A 16,032-nucleotide genomic window follows, 5' to 3' on the forward strand; every position below is an offset into this window, starting at 1 on the left:
CAATAAATGAGTGGATATCGCGAAACGACGACTGACAAATGATGTATGCTGCTCATGTCTACGGCCTGCCGTTTAACGTCTATCTATAATGCGGAGAGGGGGTGGCGCTTGGGGGAGAGAATTAAGAGTAGACATACCGCACCGAGACAATAGAAACACAGACGACGAATGTAAGATAGGCCGTATAGTCTTCATAATGAGCAGGAGCAACGAGACAAACCAGGTTGGAAGAGCAGCGCAAGGAGTCCGTGCGTGAGAGGAAAAGAGAGCGAAACACACAGCGAGATGGATGTTTGAGTGCATATGGAAAGGAGTTTGTTACCAGGGGCATTTTCATGAGTGCGAAATCGAGGCGAATAGAGGAAATCCGAGAAAAGCTGCAGGCCGAGAAGAATTCGATACGATTGAGTAGGAGGCGGGTGGATTTGGGATATGGCGACAGTATATTTACCACCAGCCGGATCCACCACCGCTTGCTCCATTGTTATAACCTCCACTGGAACCATAACCTCCGCCGCCGCCGCCGCCATATGAAGGGGCATTGCCGTAGCTCATGTTGCCACGTCCGAAGCCCCCACCATAGTTGCTGGCGCCACCATAGCCAGACTGTCTGTAATCGCGGTTGCCACCACGACCACGACCTCCAGCACCGCCACTACTACCGCCACTTCCGCGGCCACGACCACCACGGAAACTTGATCCAAAGGTGGTCTCGTGTACCACACTCTCCAACCATGTAGGGATCTCCTGGTTAGCCTCGCGAAGAAGTTCGAGAAGATCGCGGACAATGTTCTTGTTCCCACGGTTAAAGAATGCAGTCGAGACACCGGTGTTTCCGGCACGACCAGTACGACCAATACGGTGGACATAGTCATCAATATCTGAAGGCAGGTCGTAGTTGATCACATGGGTGACGTTAGGAATGTCAAGACCACGGGCTGCGACAGCAGTAGCTACTAAAATTGGAGTACGTCCGGTGCGGAAGGTCTGCAAAGCCATCTCACGCTCACGCTGGGAGCGGTCGCCATGGATAGAAGTAGCAGGGAGGCGGTTTGACATGAGGAAATCAGACAACATGTCGGCCATGCGCTTGGTCTCCACGAAGACGAGGGTCAACCCACCAGGAGGATCAGACGCGAGAAGGTCAAGCAAAACAGAACGCTTGTCATTATCCTCGACGTACTCGATCTTTTGGGTGATGTTCTCAGAGGTTGAACCAACACGGCCGACAGAAAGGAAAATGTAGTCCTTCAGGAAGTCTCGTGCGAGCATTTGGATATCACGTGGGAATGTGGCACTAAACATAAGCGTCTGGCGATCCTCTACGCCAGGCATATCCTCGCCTTGGACGATCCTGCGAATCTGAGGCTCGAAACCCATGTCAAGCATGCGATCAGCCTCATCGAGGACAAGGTAACGAATGTTTGCTAAACTGATCCGACCACGCTCAATGAGGTCGACGAGCCGTCCGGGAGTAGCACTGAGAAGATCACAGCCACGCTCGATCAGACGCAGCTGCTGATTAATGTCGGCACCACCATACACCACTGCTGGGCGAACCCACGAGCGGTATGCAAATTTGCGCGCTTCTTCGTGAATTTGACTGACAAGCTCGCGGGTGGGAGCAAGAATGAGGGCAGTAGGGTAGGCTTTACGTGAGCGTGAGTACCCCATTGATGGGGTCTCAGGTGGTGGAGCACGAGGTCCAGAAGCGAAAGAGGCGGAGAAAATAGGGAAGAGGAAGCCTCCTGTCTTGCCGGAGCCAGTCTAGAGTACAACGTTAGCGTTTACAAATCACCCAAAGGGGGGCACACACCTGAGCACAAGCCATTAAATCTCTGTTAGCAGCGACGATGGGAATGGAGTACTTTTGAACGGGAGTCGGAGTAGTGTAACGAGCGAATGCGATGTTCTCCAAGAGAACAGGGTCTAGTGGGGGGTTCGTGAAAGCTGTAACGGGGTCTGGGACTCCAGCGCCTGTAGCCTCGACAGGAATATCATCATACTTCTCGAAGTTGATGCCAGTGTGTTGCTTGGATGGATCAGTCGGATCTCCGAAAAGCTCCTTCTCCATGCGCGGATTGCGAGGACCGACAACATGAAGACCATTGCGCCAGGCACCAAATCCGGAAGAATCACGCTGCTGGCTATCTCCACGGGGTTCTCTGACAGTCCATCCGTTGCTAGATGGGCGACCTGCCCAATCACTTGCACTACTACCTCCGCGGGAGGGACTACCGAATGCAATGCCGACAAAGGCGGTATCCTTGCTACCTTTGTCAGGAGGACCACCTCGAAGGGGTTCAAATCCACGGCGAGGAGAAGCTTGGGGCTCGTTCCAGCCGGTCCTAGGTACGAGCGCTTGATTATCACAAGATGCGGAATCGGAAGGAAATGACGTACCCGTTTGGTTGTGGCGGGGGTGGTGTAGCGCGCTGCGCATTTCTCATATGAGGAGGAACGTATGCAGATTTCGTTCCATTTATGCCGAGAGAAGCTGAAGGATATTGGTTTGGTGAGAAGGGTACGAAGATAATATACGAGTGAAGCGTACCAAACTGAGTCTCTAGACTTGCGTTGCCGTTTACAATTCCATTGGTCATATTAAGTCGAAATGTCAATGAACTTGACTGTTCTTTTTTCTGTCGTTGATGTTCTAGAGAAGGACCGATGTTGGTGGATGAAGAAAGAAAGCTGAGCAACCACAATTTTGATAAAAAATTCCGGACCTTCCAGATGCTGACTAATAAAACACCATGAATGGGTAATCGTTCTCACGCACTGCCACTTACCTTTTTGGTCAAGTCAACGTAGCCCTATAGATTGTTACTTGCGCCGAGCACAAAACTAAAATGTCTCAACAAGTTCAGCAAGCTCCAGCAGGTCAACATTCGCATGCTCACCCACACCCCCCGCAGCCTGCTCAACAGGTTATGCCTGCTCCACAGCCAGACCCAGTCATGCAGGCTCGCATCGATGCCGATTTTAAGCCTGTAGACATAGCAGTAGGGGGTCCGAGTACTGCATTCGCTTTCTGCAATACGCACAAGCTAGAAAAGTGCAAGCAGTGCAACGTAGACTTTACTGCTCTCAATCGCGTTTCGAAGATTCTTGTCACGAATCCCACCTTGCGCTGTCCCCCTCCTCCAAACGTTGTGCAGCAGAAACTATCGCAGGCAGTGACAAATATGAAGGATGAGGGCAATGTATGTCTTCTGACTTTATTTGTCCACATTCGGTTGACGGTTTGCACAGAACTTGTACAAACTCAACAAGACCAGAGAAGCGCTCTCGAAATACAATATGGCAGCGAGCATAGCCGTGCAGAGACCAGCTTGGGAAAATGCCGCAATACTACGAGAAGAGCTCTCAACTGTCGTATCCAACCGCTCAGCAGCTCTTCTTGAACTCGGTGACTACCTCGGTGCGCTCGTTGACGCTGAGACCGTCATTTCCGTTCGGAGACAATGGCCGAAAGGTCATTTCAGAAAAGCAAAAGCACTCGTTGCGCTAGGCCACATAGAAGAGGCCAAAGATGCTATCTCCCTCGGCCTTCAATTTGAGCCTAATAACATTGTAAGCCACTCCCATACCCAGGTTGACACGTGTCTCACATCTTACCTCAGGAGCTCAGCGGATATATGCTTGAGCTGGACAAGCAGTTGGCATCGCGCAATCAGCCAAATACGAAAGAAAAGTCCGTGTCTGTCACCTCCTCGTAGTCTATATACAGATTGTCCATATACCCATGGATCATTATTACCCGTACATGAAAGCTCGATGAATAAATTACAATCAGGCTATATCCCTATGTAGGTCTCCTAATCCTATCTTTCAGTGGCCCTAGAAGCCGCTCAGTCTCTATACACTCCTCTGGAAGCTTGAACACTCGCAGAACGACGTCAGACCCTATCATCAATTTCGCTTTGTTCACGCGGTTTTGCAGCTCGAAACGCTTCTTCTCCGCCTCCGTCATAGGTGGCGTAGTCTGACCAGTCGCCCGCCTGAAGTTGCGTAAAGACAAAGAGCTGGAACTCGATCCAATCGAGCTTAAGGAGTCCACTGACATCCTCGTTTTGCTTTTGGAATATGAATTTGCGGGAATATCAAATGAGGAAAATGATTGTGGGGGCAGGGTCAATTTGGGGGTGAGTCTCCTCTTCACGGATGGCCCCGGTTTTGCGGCATACGGCCCCAACTCTTTCAAAGCGTCCGGGTCAGACATCGAACGAAGGGGGTGTGGACGAGTAGCAGGGGGTTGTACTGGCAAGCTCGTCTTCTTGACCGGCTCGGGAGTCTTCGTGGACATGAGACTCGCCAAACTACCTGTAGCATCCTGCAAGCCCTGCATCGTGTACATCTCGGATGAACACGGCCAGAATCTGCCGGGGACGCTCCATGGCGAGGGATGCATACAACTCTAGATCTTGCTCGCCTGAATCCCCAATTAGGATGAACTTCGAGTCAGGAAAACCATCAAGGACATCGACCACATTTGCACGCTTGCGGGTGGCGGGATCAGAAAGAAGGGCATTGAAGAAGGATCTACCACTATAAGATTTAAGGGCAATAGATCCCTGCGGGAGGTCGGATATCTGCAAAAATTCTTTGATGACTGGGAGGAGTTCAAAGGGGGAATTAGACTGCGGGGGTTATGAACATGAGTACACCATAAAATGTGGCATGGCACTCACGACGTAATGGAAGCGAACGCCTCGTTCCCACATTGACTTGTACCACGTCCCCATCTCTGGAATAGTCGTCTCCTCGAGGTCTTTAACAAAAACGTTGCGGAAGACGGCACGAGCACCACTCGTGATATTTGAGAGCTTGATAGTATCGTCTATGTCTGTTATTACATGGATGGGGGAAAATGTGATTGGAACAACCAGCGAAATGTTCTTTGGAACATCTGTGTGAAACAGGTATGCGGGTGTGGGCGCAGGCTCAGGTAACAGCTTTGCAGAAACGAGTAGCTCATGTCCTATGTCCGATCCGTTGGATGGTCTGTGCCGTGCTATAGGATGCCTAGATAGATCCTGCCAGGGAATCTTGAAGGGGTTTGCGAAGGCGCCGTCTGGTCCAGTGACCACGTGTTCAGTGTACAGCGGACCATCCTCGAGAGTGTCACGTTTCGAATCGATGCTGCCTGAGGCAGTAGATACAGCAAAAATGGATATTTGGACAGTGCGGGATGATAACGCGGATGACCAAAATGGTCGCAAACGCGCCTCGAGGTTCTTGTGTTGTTTATGGAGTAGAGCGCTCGGAAACGGCGCTGACGTGTCACATAATGAAGGTGTCGGTTGAGGGTCAGGCTCAGACTCATATGGTTCTTCACTAAGTCGAGGCTTTTGTGGGTCCCTCATGTGTTCGAATTCCTTGTCTAGTTCCATCTCGAAATCATCTGCTATTTCGTCTGGACGGGGAGGTAGCCTGATGCCGTCTATTTCTATCATAGATGATCGCGACTGTTGACCCGGTAGTTTGGGTAGAGATGCATAACCTGATCATGACTTCAGCTTAACGTTACAGCATGATTTCGAATGAGCGTACTTCTAGCTAGTCTCAGAAACGCACGCTGAGAGCGGGTAAGAAATTCTGGCGACCGGCGTGTTGTCGCATAGCCCGAGACATAAACAAGTAAGTCATATGCATCTGCAAAAAGTGGGCCTTTGAGCCGAACGAAGCTAGCACAGCAAGAGCACTACTTACCCTCATCCTCATGCTCACTCACAAGCCACTGAGATACCCAGCCAGGAAATAGAGTCACTTCGTCCGTGGTTGTCACGTCTGATCCGCTCCATCTGATTTTCTGACCCGCCCACTGACTCCAGCTCTGCATCGTCGTCCGCCCATCAACGTAACCGTTCTCTCCTGGTTTGAGCGCTCGGCGAGCTGGTATAAACGTGCGAAGGTTCTGTTTGGAAATGAAGGATTTCAGGCAAGCCAGACGCGAAGACGGGCAAGGGTTACTTGCAGACATTGGTCTCTTCATAAAAGCTGTCTCCAGGTGGTTGCATCAAGGCGTTGAAGCTGAAATCACCATTTTGTTACTGGCACGAGGTTTACTTAGGTCCACTGCAGGCGCCTAACATGTAAGCCGGTAGGGCAGTTGGCATGCAGGCACGGCGAGTGACATATGCGTGACTTCATTTTGGATTCAAGTTTATTCACCGGACTGGCATCTGCTTGAATGCGGACCTTCACCATCTTCCCTCTGAACAGACAAATTTTATTGGTTAATAATTTAGTACAACGAACACAATCGTATCACAGGACACGATACATGGATATCACACAAGAGCTAAAACAGGCGGACAAGGGTGAAAAGAAGGGTCCATCTCCAAAGCTTAGGGGACACCCTCGTGATGATCCACGGGTACGTGTATCAAAGAGCCTGAGCTGGCTGCTGCGACATGGAGCAAAGAATGCAGGATTGGATATGAGAGATGACGGATATGCCAAAGTCTCGGATGTGGTGAGTTGTATGAAACTTGTTAACGTTTTGTAGCATTGACCACTTTGGATAGCTCTCGAATCCCATGTTCAGAGACGTCAATTTCTCTCAGTTGCAAGAGATCGTTAGAAAAGACCAAAAGCAGCGATTTCACCTTCTATTAGAGCCTCGGTCATCTGACTCACCGTCTGACATATGGTGGATCAGAGCAAATCAGGGGCATTCCTTGAAGGTATATAACTTATACTCAAACGAATGTTTGATTTAAATATCTTGATCGCAGACTGTCACGCTGGACATGCAGCCTATTACATCCGCATTAGATGTACCAATGGCTGTTCACGGCACAACACTTAATGCTTGGGAGTTCATAGGTGAATTCCCGTCTATGAGGTGGCTTGTCCTTCTAACATATATCTGTCAGCTACGCAAGGCCTATCCAAAATGAAGCGAAATCACATTCATCTTGCCCAAGGCATTCCAGGAGATAATGTCATGAGCGGTAGGTGAAATCTCATCTACACGCGTTCTCTGATTTACGCACTATAATAGGGATGCGCAACTCCTCGCAAATTTTGATTTTTGTTGATGTGCAGAAAGCCCTTGATGCTGGTGTTCGCTTCTACTTGTCCGCTAATGGCGTTGTCCTGACAGACGGCGACGAAGGGTTCCTATCACCAACCTATTTTCAGCGGGTGGAGTTTGCCAAGGGACGCTCGCCGGTACCAGGATGGGAAGGGGCAGGACCAGTTGTACCACGGGCATCACTCAATCAGTCCTCGCTACCCATCCAAGGTCTTCAAGTTGCACAGTCAGATTCAGGTACAAGTGAATCTACATAGTTTGCATTCAAAGCGCTGGCACGCTTTGCTTCAGGATTTTTCGATACTGGATGGCATATCATTCTCGCTCCTCCACAATGTCTAGTCACTTCTCCATGTTGTCTTGCAACTCTTCTTCCTCTAGAATTTTTCGTGACACCTTGCTTCGAGCACGAATCCTGGACCCATAAAAGAAAAGTACCTGGCCCCCAATTTAATAACGACCTGACAGGTAGCTAGTTTTGTCTTACCCATGGTATGGGCACTAGCGCAGCACCTACACATCCGAACAGGGTCAGACCCCACCTATACGTCAAGCGAGCAAACATCTGTGTCGTAAAAAGAGGAAAGATTGATGCGGCCAAATTTCCTGGCGATTCATGGTGTCAAAAAGTATTTGACAGTCGTGCAAAAGACGAACTCACGACATAGGCTTTGGCCTGCAATGGCTGACGACTGCATATGTCCCATAGCTATGATATTGATGAGTTTCATTCAATCGTGCAGGTCAAAATATTTTCACCAATCCGCAAGATACAAGAAGACCACCATGTAAATCACAAATCCGCCGGACATGAATATCTTGAGAAATGTCAGTCTCGCAACTGTGACGGAGATGCGTAGGACAAACAGTGAGACCGATTGCTGGCGCTATCCAATGTACTTCCGGTCTTGCTGTCCAAGCGTAGATGAATATCCCGATTGGTAGGAAGAATGCCGCAACACAAGGAAGATAAAGACGCGCTTCCTGACGTTTCCTGAGGATAATGTTTTCTAATTCGAGCAGGTCGATGATCCATAGATGTGCAATGTAGTCAGCACATGCTTACTGATATAACTTTTCCTGATAGGTGTTGGCCAAGTATCCAATGAAGCTCCCAACTCTAAGCCGGACAATAGTAAATTATCATCACGAGTTCCAAAATCTGTCGACTCACATGAGGGTGCTGAAAATAAATCCTGTGTCCTGTATGTTAAATCCGTAGACCGCCTGGAACTCAGCGGAGACAGACCTATACCTGGGTTAGACGGTAAGCACAACAATATGGAACGGCGTACTCTATAAGAGCAAAGACTACACCCCATGTAAAGCCAATCCACAACTGCGTGAAAGAAACACTCCTGTTTAGCTCTGTCTCTAAAAAGTAGCTGCAGAGCCTACACTGAAACCCTGGACGATAGGCTCCGTCAGCAAGAGGTCTGAAAAAAGAAAATGTCAGCTGGTATGTGTAGATCATTGGTGAAATTTGCTGACAAATTGGTCGTGTGCAGGAAATCTTGATCAAAGTGCTTAATTTTTGTTTTTCCATTTCTGCCTTCGCTTGGTATCTATCATCTCCTGTCTCTCTTCGCTTCTTTCTTGCTAGTCGGGTTAAAACTATGGTAGCGCGCGTTTCTTTCATGAGCAACACAACCGAGATGAAATAAGCCCCTGTAAACCTGCAGGAAAATCCAGTCAATGCAATATGCGTGATATGTTCCAAGGGACTAACATAACATGAATCCACTGAATCCATCTCCATCCAAGGCGAGGGTTTGCCTCTATTACACCAGCAATTACAGGCCCAAGGCCTGTTCCAACCACAGCAACAAGAGCGAAGAATGCCATAGGTTGTCCACGCCTGTGAAAATAGCTGTAGCGATCAAACAAGTAAAAATCTCAAAATGCCCAACTCGTGTTGTTTCCATACGTCGGCGACCGAACCACCCACCAAGGTTGCACCTGTTGAGCCGAATGCGCCCCCGAGCAGACGTCCAAGCATGACGGTCTGTATGTTCGGTGAGCTGTAATAGTCTGAATCAGCGTCACGTTCGTGAAAAATGAACTTACAGGGCAATCATAATTTCCGTAAGCATGAATCCAAATGACGAGACGATGTATATATTCAGGCGACCGAATTCTTCCGTGAAGGATGAAGTGATGAGAGGAACGGTGCCAAATCCGATTGACCACATGCTCAATCCGACAGTGGCCTGGAACTGAGTGCAGTTCAGGTCCTGCATCATCGACTGGTATCCCATCGAAAAAGAGGCCGACGCTGCGGCTAGAGACACAAAATTCTATCAATTCTCTGATCGCTCCATGGCGTAGATTAGATTACCGACTATCCCGGTAAAAGCACATGCCACCAGTGTGATCATCCACTTTGTTTTGTATGAAAAATTCATGGGATCCCGTGTGTCATTATCCTCGAAGGTTACCTGTTATTCGTTAATAATAACATTGATTGAGGCTGAAGGTGCCAAAACGAAAAGGTACTTGCGAGAAATTTATCATCGTCTTCGGACATACGAGTCATTGACGAAGGAGAGTTGATTATGTCATGTTTTTCTGATTCTTGTACGGTCGCCATGAGCTTGTGGTGAATGTCGCAGGGCAATGGGGGTACGAGTATGTATCCAATTGTATTTTCCAGCTATTTTAAAAGTCTAACATTATGGCGCGACTTCTCTCATGACTAGGAAAAGTCACGAGCCCACACTGGCACAGAGATAGGCCATTGGCCGAAGCCCTGTCTAAATGCATAGTTAGCTCAGGTTGATAATCTCAAGCTATCCTGAGCCCGAGAAAGTCGACCCTGTGTGTGAACGTCAATGTGAATTATAAATCGGATTATCGGACAGACACAAGACACAAGCCTAAGTTTACGTTGGCATTTGAGCTCATTCGAGGCATTCCTAAGTTTCCTGAGTGCGGACAGTGAAGACAGCGCTCTGACGGCCGTCAGGGACTCAGATACCGGCACGTTCGTCCGAAGGAGCAACATTTTGACTTTTTCGGATCAGTGGCCAGGAAAGCGCTTGTTTCGGCAAAGTGGCAAATAGATGTGCCCGTGATGATGCGCGGCAGCCAGCTCGAGGCTATATGAGCCTGCGAACGAAGATGGCTATCATGACGCTGGGTCGAATACGAAGGGCTGCTCCAAGATAAACTCTTGGAATGCATCCTACATGCTACTTACCTCGATTATATGTGTTCTCAGACAAGTCGTGCACAATGGCTTATAAGCAGTTCATGATCGAACGAGGGAGTGCAATCGCCAGCTGAGAGCGCGGGAGGCGCTCGGTGATAAGTTTCTGAGGTACCGATTTGGGAAATGTAAGTCTGACGGAACAATCATCCTGCTCAGGACTCGGCCGTGATATGCGACATATGACAGCACAAGCGTCTCTGTAAGAGGAATATTGTGATGCCCAGCTAGTCACCGCGTTCAAGTTCTGCAGTACTGAGTACATACAGGGAATATAAAATACAACTTGACAGACACAACAGAATTGTTTGCCAACGCCATACAAGACCAAATAGAAGAACAAATAAGCTATGTACTAGTACTTTTCCCTCAAGGACTGTAATCCATCGCGACGCAGATCATTGTCATGACCACTCGTAGACTTTAAATTTGTGCTCGCCTCATAGATTTTACTGGATCACAGTAGATTACTAGTAGATCTGCTCTCAAACACCGCATCACTCACTATTTGTTGAAATCCATTAGTAATATGTCTGAAGTTCGTATCTCTCTGGTGTCATGATAGAAAGCCATATCCTACTTACTGACAGTGAGGGCATTTCTTAATGGTGCTAAACTTGTGCCGAGCCGCAGCTCAGCAGGTCGGCACTATTCGGGGTTTGCCATCAATCCTGCAATCATATTCATATTTACAAGCATCCATCCAATCGATATATAAATTGGTCATGATTTTAACTTGTTCATCTACTAGCAGAACTGACCCCAGTCAACTGCAATTCCGTGGAGTTTGAATCAAATAGCCCTCTTCCCCTACTCCTACTTGTAAGTCGCATCTAAGTTGGTGATCTTTTTTGGGGTGCTCCCTGTTGCTGGGACCGCGACCTGTTCGCTACCTCTTATGTCACTGCATAGAATGTTACATGACAGCTTCCATTGATTGTAGTATGTATGGAACACGCGCAATCCAGCAGAACCCTGCAGGACCTTGGTTGTCGGGGAAGTCCGTTCGTTAATTGGGACAGAGCTTTGTTTATGTTATGTGATACGTAGCCCCTTTCTGCAGAAGTTCACTGACAACGTTGACGTCCTGCTGACGTTTTTCCCTTTTCTATGGGCCGCAGGGTATTCATTTTGCTTATCACAAACAGTCCTTTGAATACGAACTCCGGATCCGCAAAATCCCCACAATATGTCTACGAAATTCCGTAAGAATATCAATACCTGACTTCAGTGGTCGTAATGATTAGCGGCCCATAATCCCTGAAGCTGCTTATGTACATTCTTGTCTTTTCGAAGAAGTGCCACCTGCTTTTGTCCTGTTTATGACCTCAAATTTTCCGTGAGACATGATAACCGAATGGTATTGAAATATTCATGCTCACTCAAGCTTGCAATACAACGAACCATACACACAAACACCAACCAACTAACTGGAGAGCTATGTGTAGCCTCTCATTTACACGCAATTGGACGACATATCACGTACATCCGACATAACGATACAAGCGGTTGACAGAAAAAGATGGTAGAAACGAGTATAAACAGTAGAATGCTGTTCATCCCCCAGAAAAATGCTCTGCAAATATTGTATCGGTAATGCCGACCCCTACTTAGAATATGAACAAGAATAGAGCTGAAATACCCGGGACAACCACGAAACCCCTCTCGCAGCAGAAACACGTCCTGCCGCCTACATAGTCTCTGCCCTCTACCAAGCCGCGCTCTCACCACAAACAAAGCTATGTGAATACCGTGTTCGACTGGCTGTAATTGTGCCAGGTGCATAAAGGCAACTTAATATAAGAGAGACAACTTGCACGAAACTGGGATAGGGGTCGCTAAAGCATACAGGCTGATTTCCTATTTTAGTTGCCTCAGAGTTGAGCAATCCTCTAAGTGGTCTATCAGTTAAAAAACTTGAAGATGTATGGTTTGAATACATACCCGACGATAGTGATACTTCACTGTCTCCTCATCACCACGAGGATCAGGCGAAGCCTGTATCATGCCTAATTGCTTGCCCCGCTCATCTATATCCTTGGAGGGATATTCTTTACTACCTGTTTCGTCCCTGACCACGGAGAAGAACAGTAAGGTGAACCACAAACACTCGTACATTGGTGTGTACATGGGTGCGAATCTGGCGATGATCTCGATGAGCACAGCAAATTGTGCTGCTGACATGTGGGTGTCTTTGAGGGTGTTGAGAACTTTGTATGGTCCATACGCCTCTTCAGCTATGCGCTCAAGTCCACGCCATGTTCCAAGCACAGGCATCATGAGATTTTGTATGGCTGGGTGATAATATTCACGGCTCTTTCCCGTATCTTGCATGACGTTGCCGGAAGAGGGTGGGGACTTGAAGGGGAATTGGGATGGGCAGTGCTTAGATAGGTCCAGGTCCCGTGGAAATAGCGATCGTACAAGACCGGTTGGCTCTGCTAAATGGAAATCTAGTGTCAACCCCGTTTCGAAGCTTGTGCCGTCTATCTCTGTGATGAAGTGTGCAATGAGGAATTCATGAGCTTGTGATTGCAAAGTTTTGCAATGTTGAAGTTTTTGCAGGAACGTGGACTCTTTCGAGATGACAAGATGCAGACTAAGAACCTCGCCAGTCCAGAAAGTGGCGTTGGTTCGGTCATCAAAGGGAAAGGGAAAAAAGGTTCAGATTTTGGGAGGGAGCGGATCAGGCGGATCCTCCGACGTGCCCTTGAAGATTTGAAAGAAATTCTTGACCGCTGCAGAAGCTTGTTGTAGAATGTATTCAGTCATGGTTTCGTTGAGAGCTTAGTGTGATACTTAGGGGACTTTTAAGGGGTGGTGTGACCCGTGACGTTACTTTGAAGCCGCATACTATAATCTAGAGCTGGCTCCTTGAAAGCTGGACCCATCATTATATCAGAACGCGCAGCATATCACCCTCATATTACACTGGTCAGGACTTCTCGCAGTTCATTCAGCAATGTCCCTTTTAATAGGACACAGCTTCATAAACAGGTACCGCCATGGACCCTCTGAAGCAATAGTACACCGAGCTCAATGGGGTCCTTTCTCCGCGACAGAGCAGGAAGACCGTCCGCATCTTTTGAGATTGTGTCGGAAGGAATGTTTAGTGTTCTTGGGTGCTCTATGCCCAGCCCCGATCTGCTTTTGATCGACGTTTTGCAGGCAGGTGTATATCACGATGCAATGATTCTGCACGCTATTGCAAAGGTGGGAAGGCACGGAGCCGCTGCTGCACGACATCCAGGACAAGGCCGTGTACGAGCTGAAAGCAGCTGGTATTCTCATGAATTCTGCAAAGTTGTTTGTGATGTGTGCTATCACTGGGCGCGGGTTGATACGTATTGCATCGACCAGAATAACAACATCGAGGTCTAAAATTCACTCAACTCTATGTTTGTCTAGTCCTGGGCTCCTGGCACCTGGCACTTGGTTGGTAATTAGGGTCAGAGCATCAGAATGTGCAGTGAAACATTATTTGAATGTTGCGATACTCACCTGGTTTCTTGGAGAATTTGGACCACTGCATGATAGATGACGTTCCTGGATATCCCCAGTGACAAGTCGATAATCAAATGCAGTTTGACTGCGATGAGAGCCTGCAGAGTTAGTAGAACTGATGGAAGTGTTACACCGATACTTATGAGGTGCAGATTCCTATGAGATGGATGCGGGAGAGGGATTAATGAACGATAAAAACCGAAACAAGTCTGCCCAGAGTTTGCAAAGCTGGAAACTAAGATGAGCGACAGGCAGCGCGCTGGAAGGAACATTGGGAAACCTCTAAAAAAGGTTGAATACAAGTGTTTGGATTAAGCTGGAAAGTCAGAAACCAAGGCGGAAACTCGTCCGTCGCAGCACTAGTGCCACTGTTGGATTCGGCTGCATCCGATGCACACGTAACAGATCTCATCGACTGGATGAAAAAGGGATATTGCAGTAGGTTCATTTTCGATAGAGAAGGGACGATACACACAAACGGTGACCGTTCGGACAGGTTGCACGGAAACCTGCTGGATTAGTTGCTCGGCATGAGAAACAAGGTATTATTCATGCTACTGTCCAAGATAGATGACGTTCACGACACTAGTTATATTTGACGGACCTCAGGCACTATCAGCCGGATCGCTAGACTTCACAATTTGGATGCAATGGGATACGCGTTGGATGTGCAGAGGTGCAGGGGATGTTATGCTGTCCAGGGAGTATATACGATAGCAGTGAGTATTCTTGTTGCAACCTTAATGGAGGTGTAGAGGCGAACGGGGTTCGTATCCTAGGCGTCTATGGGAACACAAGGTAGGTCGATGGGGTGAAGTTACATAGAGACGCACCATGCACACACCTCTGTAGTCTAGGAAAATGACACCTACAGTCCTCCCAAAGTCCATCTCGATTGTGCTCTACACCATTGACATCCAGTAAGATGTCGAAGCTCATTCCAGAGCACCACATTCCTTTGAGTTTTTGAAGATTATGAGAGTAGTGTAACCGGAGCGGCAGTTTTTCCTGATAGACGACAAATAATAACGAAGTTGTATGACAAGACGGTTCGGTTGTGGGACTTGCAGACAAGTGTTATGCTGAAGAAGATTGAGGGGGCACCGCAGTGAGGTGCGGCCATTGGCGGTGTGGCGATGGTGAGGAGATTCTGAGCCTGTACCACGAAATTCAGTTGCATCTGTTGTACATAGGGATCTTGGGAATCCACGGGATGCATAGATGAAGAACTGATATAACGGTAAGCTATATGCACGCGTTCGAAGGAGTGACATGGTGGTGTGCTGGAGTAGCTGCTAGACACGAAACACAACAATATTCGTGCGGTCATCAGGATAGATAGTGAGATTGAAGCGCTGAGGAGCACCGACTGCTCGATTGGATACGACGTGATGAATTCTGGAAGCTTTAGAGTTGAACGCATGTATGCCCTGAGGCACTGGGAGGGTATACTGTGAAGGACGGCGGGTATGACAATAGGGAGCATCCCTGCCGTAACGGTGATGGAAGTGCGGAGGCGAACAGCTTCATGTCCTGGGCGTCTATGATACACGAAGCAGGTTGACGCAATGAAACAGCATAAAAGGCACAATACACGCACCTCTGCAGAAAGATACCCACAATCCTTACAGAGCCCACTTCGACCGCGCTCAACACCAATAACCTCCAGTAAAATGTCGAAGCTCATTCCAATCACCACACCCCTGCGAGTATTTAGAGGCCATGAAGATGACGTAGATGCAGTCGCAGTTTCCCCGACAAACGACGAATGGTTACTGGCTCATGGGACAACACACTTCGTCCGTGGGACTTGAAGACAGGTGTTGTATTGAGAAGATGGAAGGGCATCGCACTGGGGTGTCGAAACTGGTAGTATCACGAGATGGGCGATTGATAGCAAGCGGTGATGAGGATGGAGTGCTCATCGTCTGGCACGGAGAAACTGGCAAACTTCTCATCCAACACAATATTAAAGACACCTCATTGGATTTTTCTCCTGATGGGACAGTGCTGGCCACTGGTTCATGAGACGGAATGACGATACTGTGGAATACCCAAACCTGGGAGCAAGGAGATGTGGTAGTCATGTCGACTGCGTACAGTATTCACCGTTTGGAAAACATATTGCAGTCGCAACAGAAGCCGATATTCAAATTTATAATTCAGGCACGAGGGAACGCGTCGCATCCTTCAAGGGTCACAGCATCAGAGAACTTGTCACTTGCATGGACGCCTAATGGCACACGCCTTCTCACAAATGACGATGGTCACGATT

At 48.2% G+C, this 16,032-nt stretch overlaps 7 protein-coding genes across 7 annotated transcripts; 2 read left to right on the top strand and 5 right to left on the bottom strand.

Moving 5' to 3' along the window:
• Positions 1-140: 140 nt before the first annotated feature.
• BJ212DRAFT_1350854 (P-loop containing nucleoside triphosphate hydrolase protein) lies at positions 141-2,690 on the bottom strand. Its single transcript, XM_041335518.1, has 4 exons — positions 2,555-2,690; positions 2,404-2,497; positions 1,817-2,348; positions 141-1,767 (listed from the first exon to the last, which is right to left on the bottom strand). The coding sequence occupies exons 1-4, from the start codon at positions 2,601-2,603 to the stop codon at positions 448-450; spliced, it is 1,995 nt and encodes a 664-aa protein (XP_041193520.1). The 5' UTR covers positions 2,604-2,690; the 3' UTR covers positions 141-447.
• Positions 2,691-2,852: 162 nt separating this feature from the next.
• On the top strand, positions 2,853-3,722 carry BJ212DRAFT_1480336 (uncharacterized protein; the record flags this gene model as incomplete). Its single annotated transcript, XM_041340066.1, has 3 exons — positions 2,853-3,206; positions 3,256-3,576; positions 3,627-3,722. 3 exons carry the CDS (start codon positions 2,853-2,855, stop codon positions 3,720-3,722), a joined length of 771 nt encoding a protein of 256 aa, XP_041193521.1.
• Positions 3,723-3,808: 86 nt separating this feature from the next.
• BJ212DRAFT_1270777 (uncharacterized protein) lies at positions 3,809-5,998 on the bottom strand (the record flags this gene model as incomplete). The annotated part of the gene is given in 5 exon segments (XM_041330915.1): positions 3,809-4,345; positions 4,359-4,643; positions 4,695-5,506; positions 5,557-5,658; positions 5,716-5,998. 5 exon segments carry the CDS (start codon positions 5,996-5,998, stop codon positions 3,809-3,811), a joined length of 2,019 nt encoding a protein of 672 aa, XP_041193522.1.
• A 291-nt stretch (positions 5,999-6,289) lies between these two features.
• Positions 6,290-7,302, top strand: BJ212DRAFT_1270658 (KptA family-domain-containing protein; the record flags this gene model as incomplete). Its single annotated transcript, XM_041330904.1, has 5 exons — positions 6,290-6,481; positions 6,534-6,692; positions 6,744-6,834; positions 6,885-6,962; positions 7,013-7,302. 5 exons carry the CDS (start codon positions 6,290-6,292, stop codon positions 7,300-7,302), a joined length of 810 nt encoding a protein of 269 aa, XP_041193523.1.
• Positions 7,303-7,387: 85 nt separating this feature from the next.
• Positions 7,388-9,559, bottom strand: BJ212DRAFT_1446710 (major facilitator superfamily domain-containing protein; the record flags this gene model as incomplete). The annotated part of the gene is made up of 15 exons (XM_041338293.1): positions 7,388-7,483; positions 7,533-7,651; positions 7,707-7,737; positions 7,828-7,863; positions 7,913-8,039; positions 8,112-8,165; positions 8,220-8,294; positions 8,341-8,384; positions 8,444-8,481; positions 8,537-8,721; positions 8,775-8,903; positions 8,956-9,066; positions 9,113-9,326; positions 9,384-9,483; positions 9,542-9,559. 15 exons carry the CDS (start codon positions 9,557-9,559, stop codon positions 7,388-7,390), a joined length of 1,377 nt encoding a protein of 458 aa, XP_041193524.1.
• A 2,568-nt stretch (positions 9,560-12,127) lies between these two features.
• Positions 12,128-12,530, bottom strand: BJ212DRAFT_1480340 (uncharacterized protein; the record flags this gene model as incomplete). The annotated part of the gene is made up of 2 exons (XM_041340067.1): positions 12,128-12,145; positions 12,198-12,530. The coding sequence occupies 2 exons, from the start codon at positions 12,528-12,530 to the stop codon at positions 12,128-12,130; spliced, it is 351 nt and encodes a 116-aa protein (XP_041193525.1).
• A 1,850-nt stretch (positions 12,531-14,380) lies between these two features.
• BJ212DRAFT_151472 (uncharacterized protein) lies at positions 14,381-15,618 on the bottom strand. Its single transcript, XM_041341670.1, has one exon. It carries the CDS (start codon positions 15,442-15,444, stop codon positions 14,731-14,733), a length of 714 nt encoding a protein of 237 aa, XP_041193526.1. The 5' UTR covers positions 15,445-15,618; the 3' UTR covers positions 14,381-14,730.
• Between the last annotated feature and the right edge of the window lie 414 nt (positions 15,619-16,032).

The sequence above is a fragment of the Suillus subaureus genome, assembly GCF_016647635.1.
Source record: "Suillus subaureus strain MN1 chromosome Unknown BJ212scaffold_14, whole genome shotgun sequence".
In the NCBI taxonomy this organism is placed as follows: domain Eukaryota; kingdom Fungi; phylum Basidiomycota; class Agaricomycetes; order Boletales; family Suillaceae; genus Suillus; species Suillus subaureus.

Bases quoted from the DNA above. Each gene is read 5' to 3' on its own strand.
- BJ212DRAFT_1350854 (XM_041335518.1), bottom strand. From the start codon at position 2,603: ATGACCAATGGAATTGTAAACGGCAACGCAAGTCTAGAGACTCAGTTT. The intron at 2,349-2,403 runs GTACGTCATTTC...GCTCGTACCTAG, and splicing joins CCCCCGCCACAACCAAACGG to GACCGGCTGGAACGAGCCCC. The intron at 1,768-1,816 runs GTGTGTGCCCCC...GTTGTACTCTAG, and splicing joins ATTTAATGGCTTGTGCTCAG to ACTGGCTCCGGCAAGACAGG.
- BJ212DRAFT_151472 (XM_041341670.1), bottom strand. From the start codon at position 15,444: ATGAGCTTCGACATTTTACTGGAGGTTATTGGTGTTGAGCGCGGTCGA.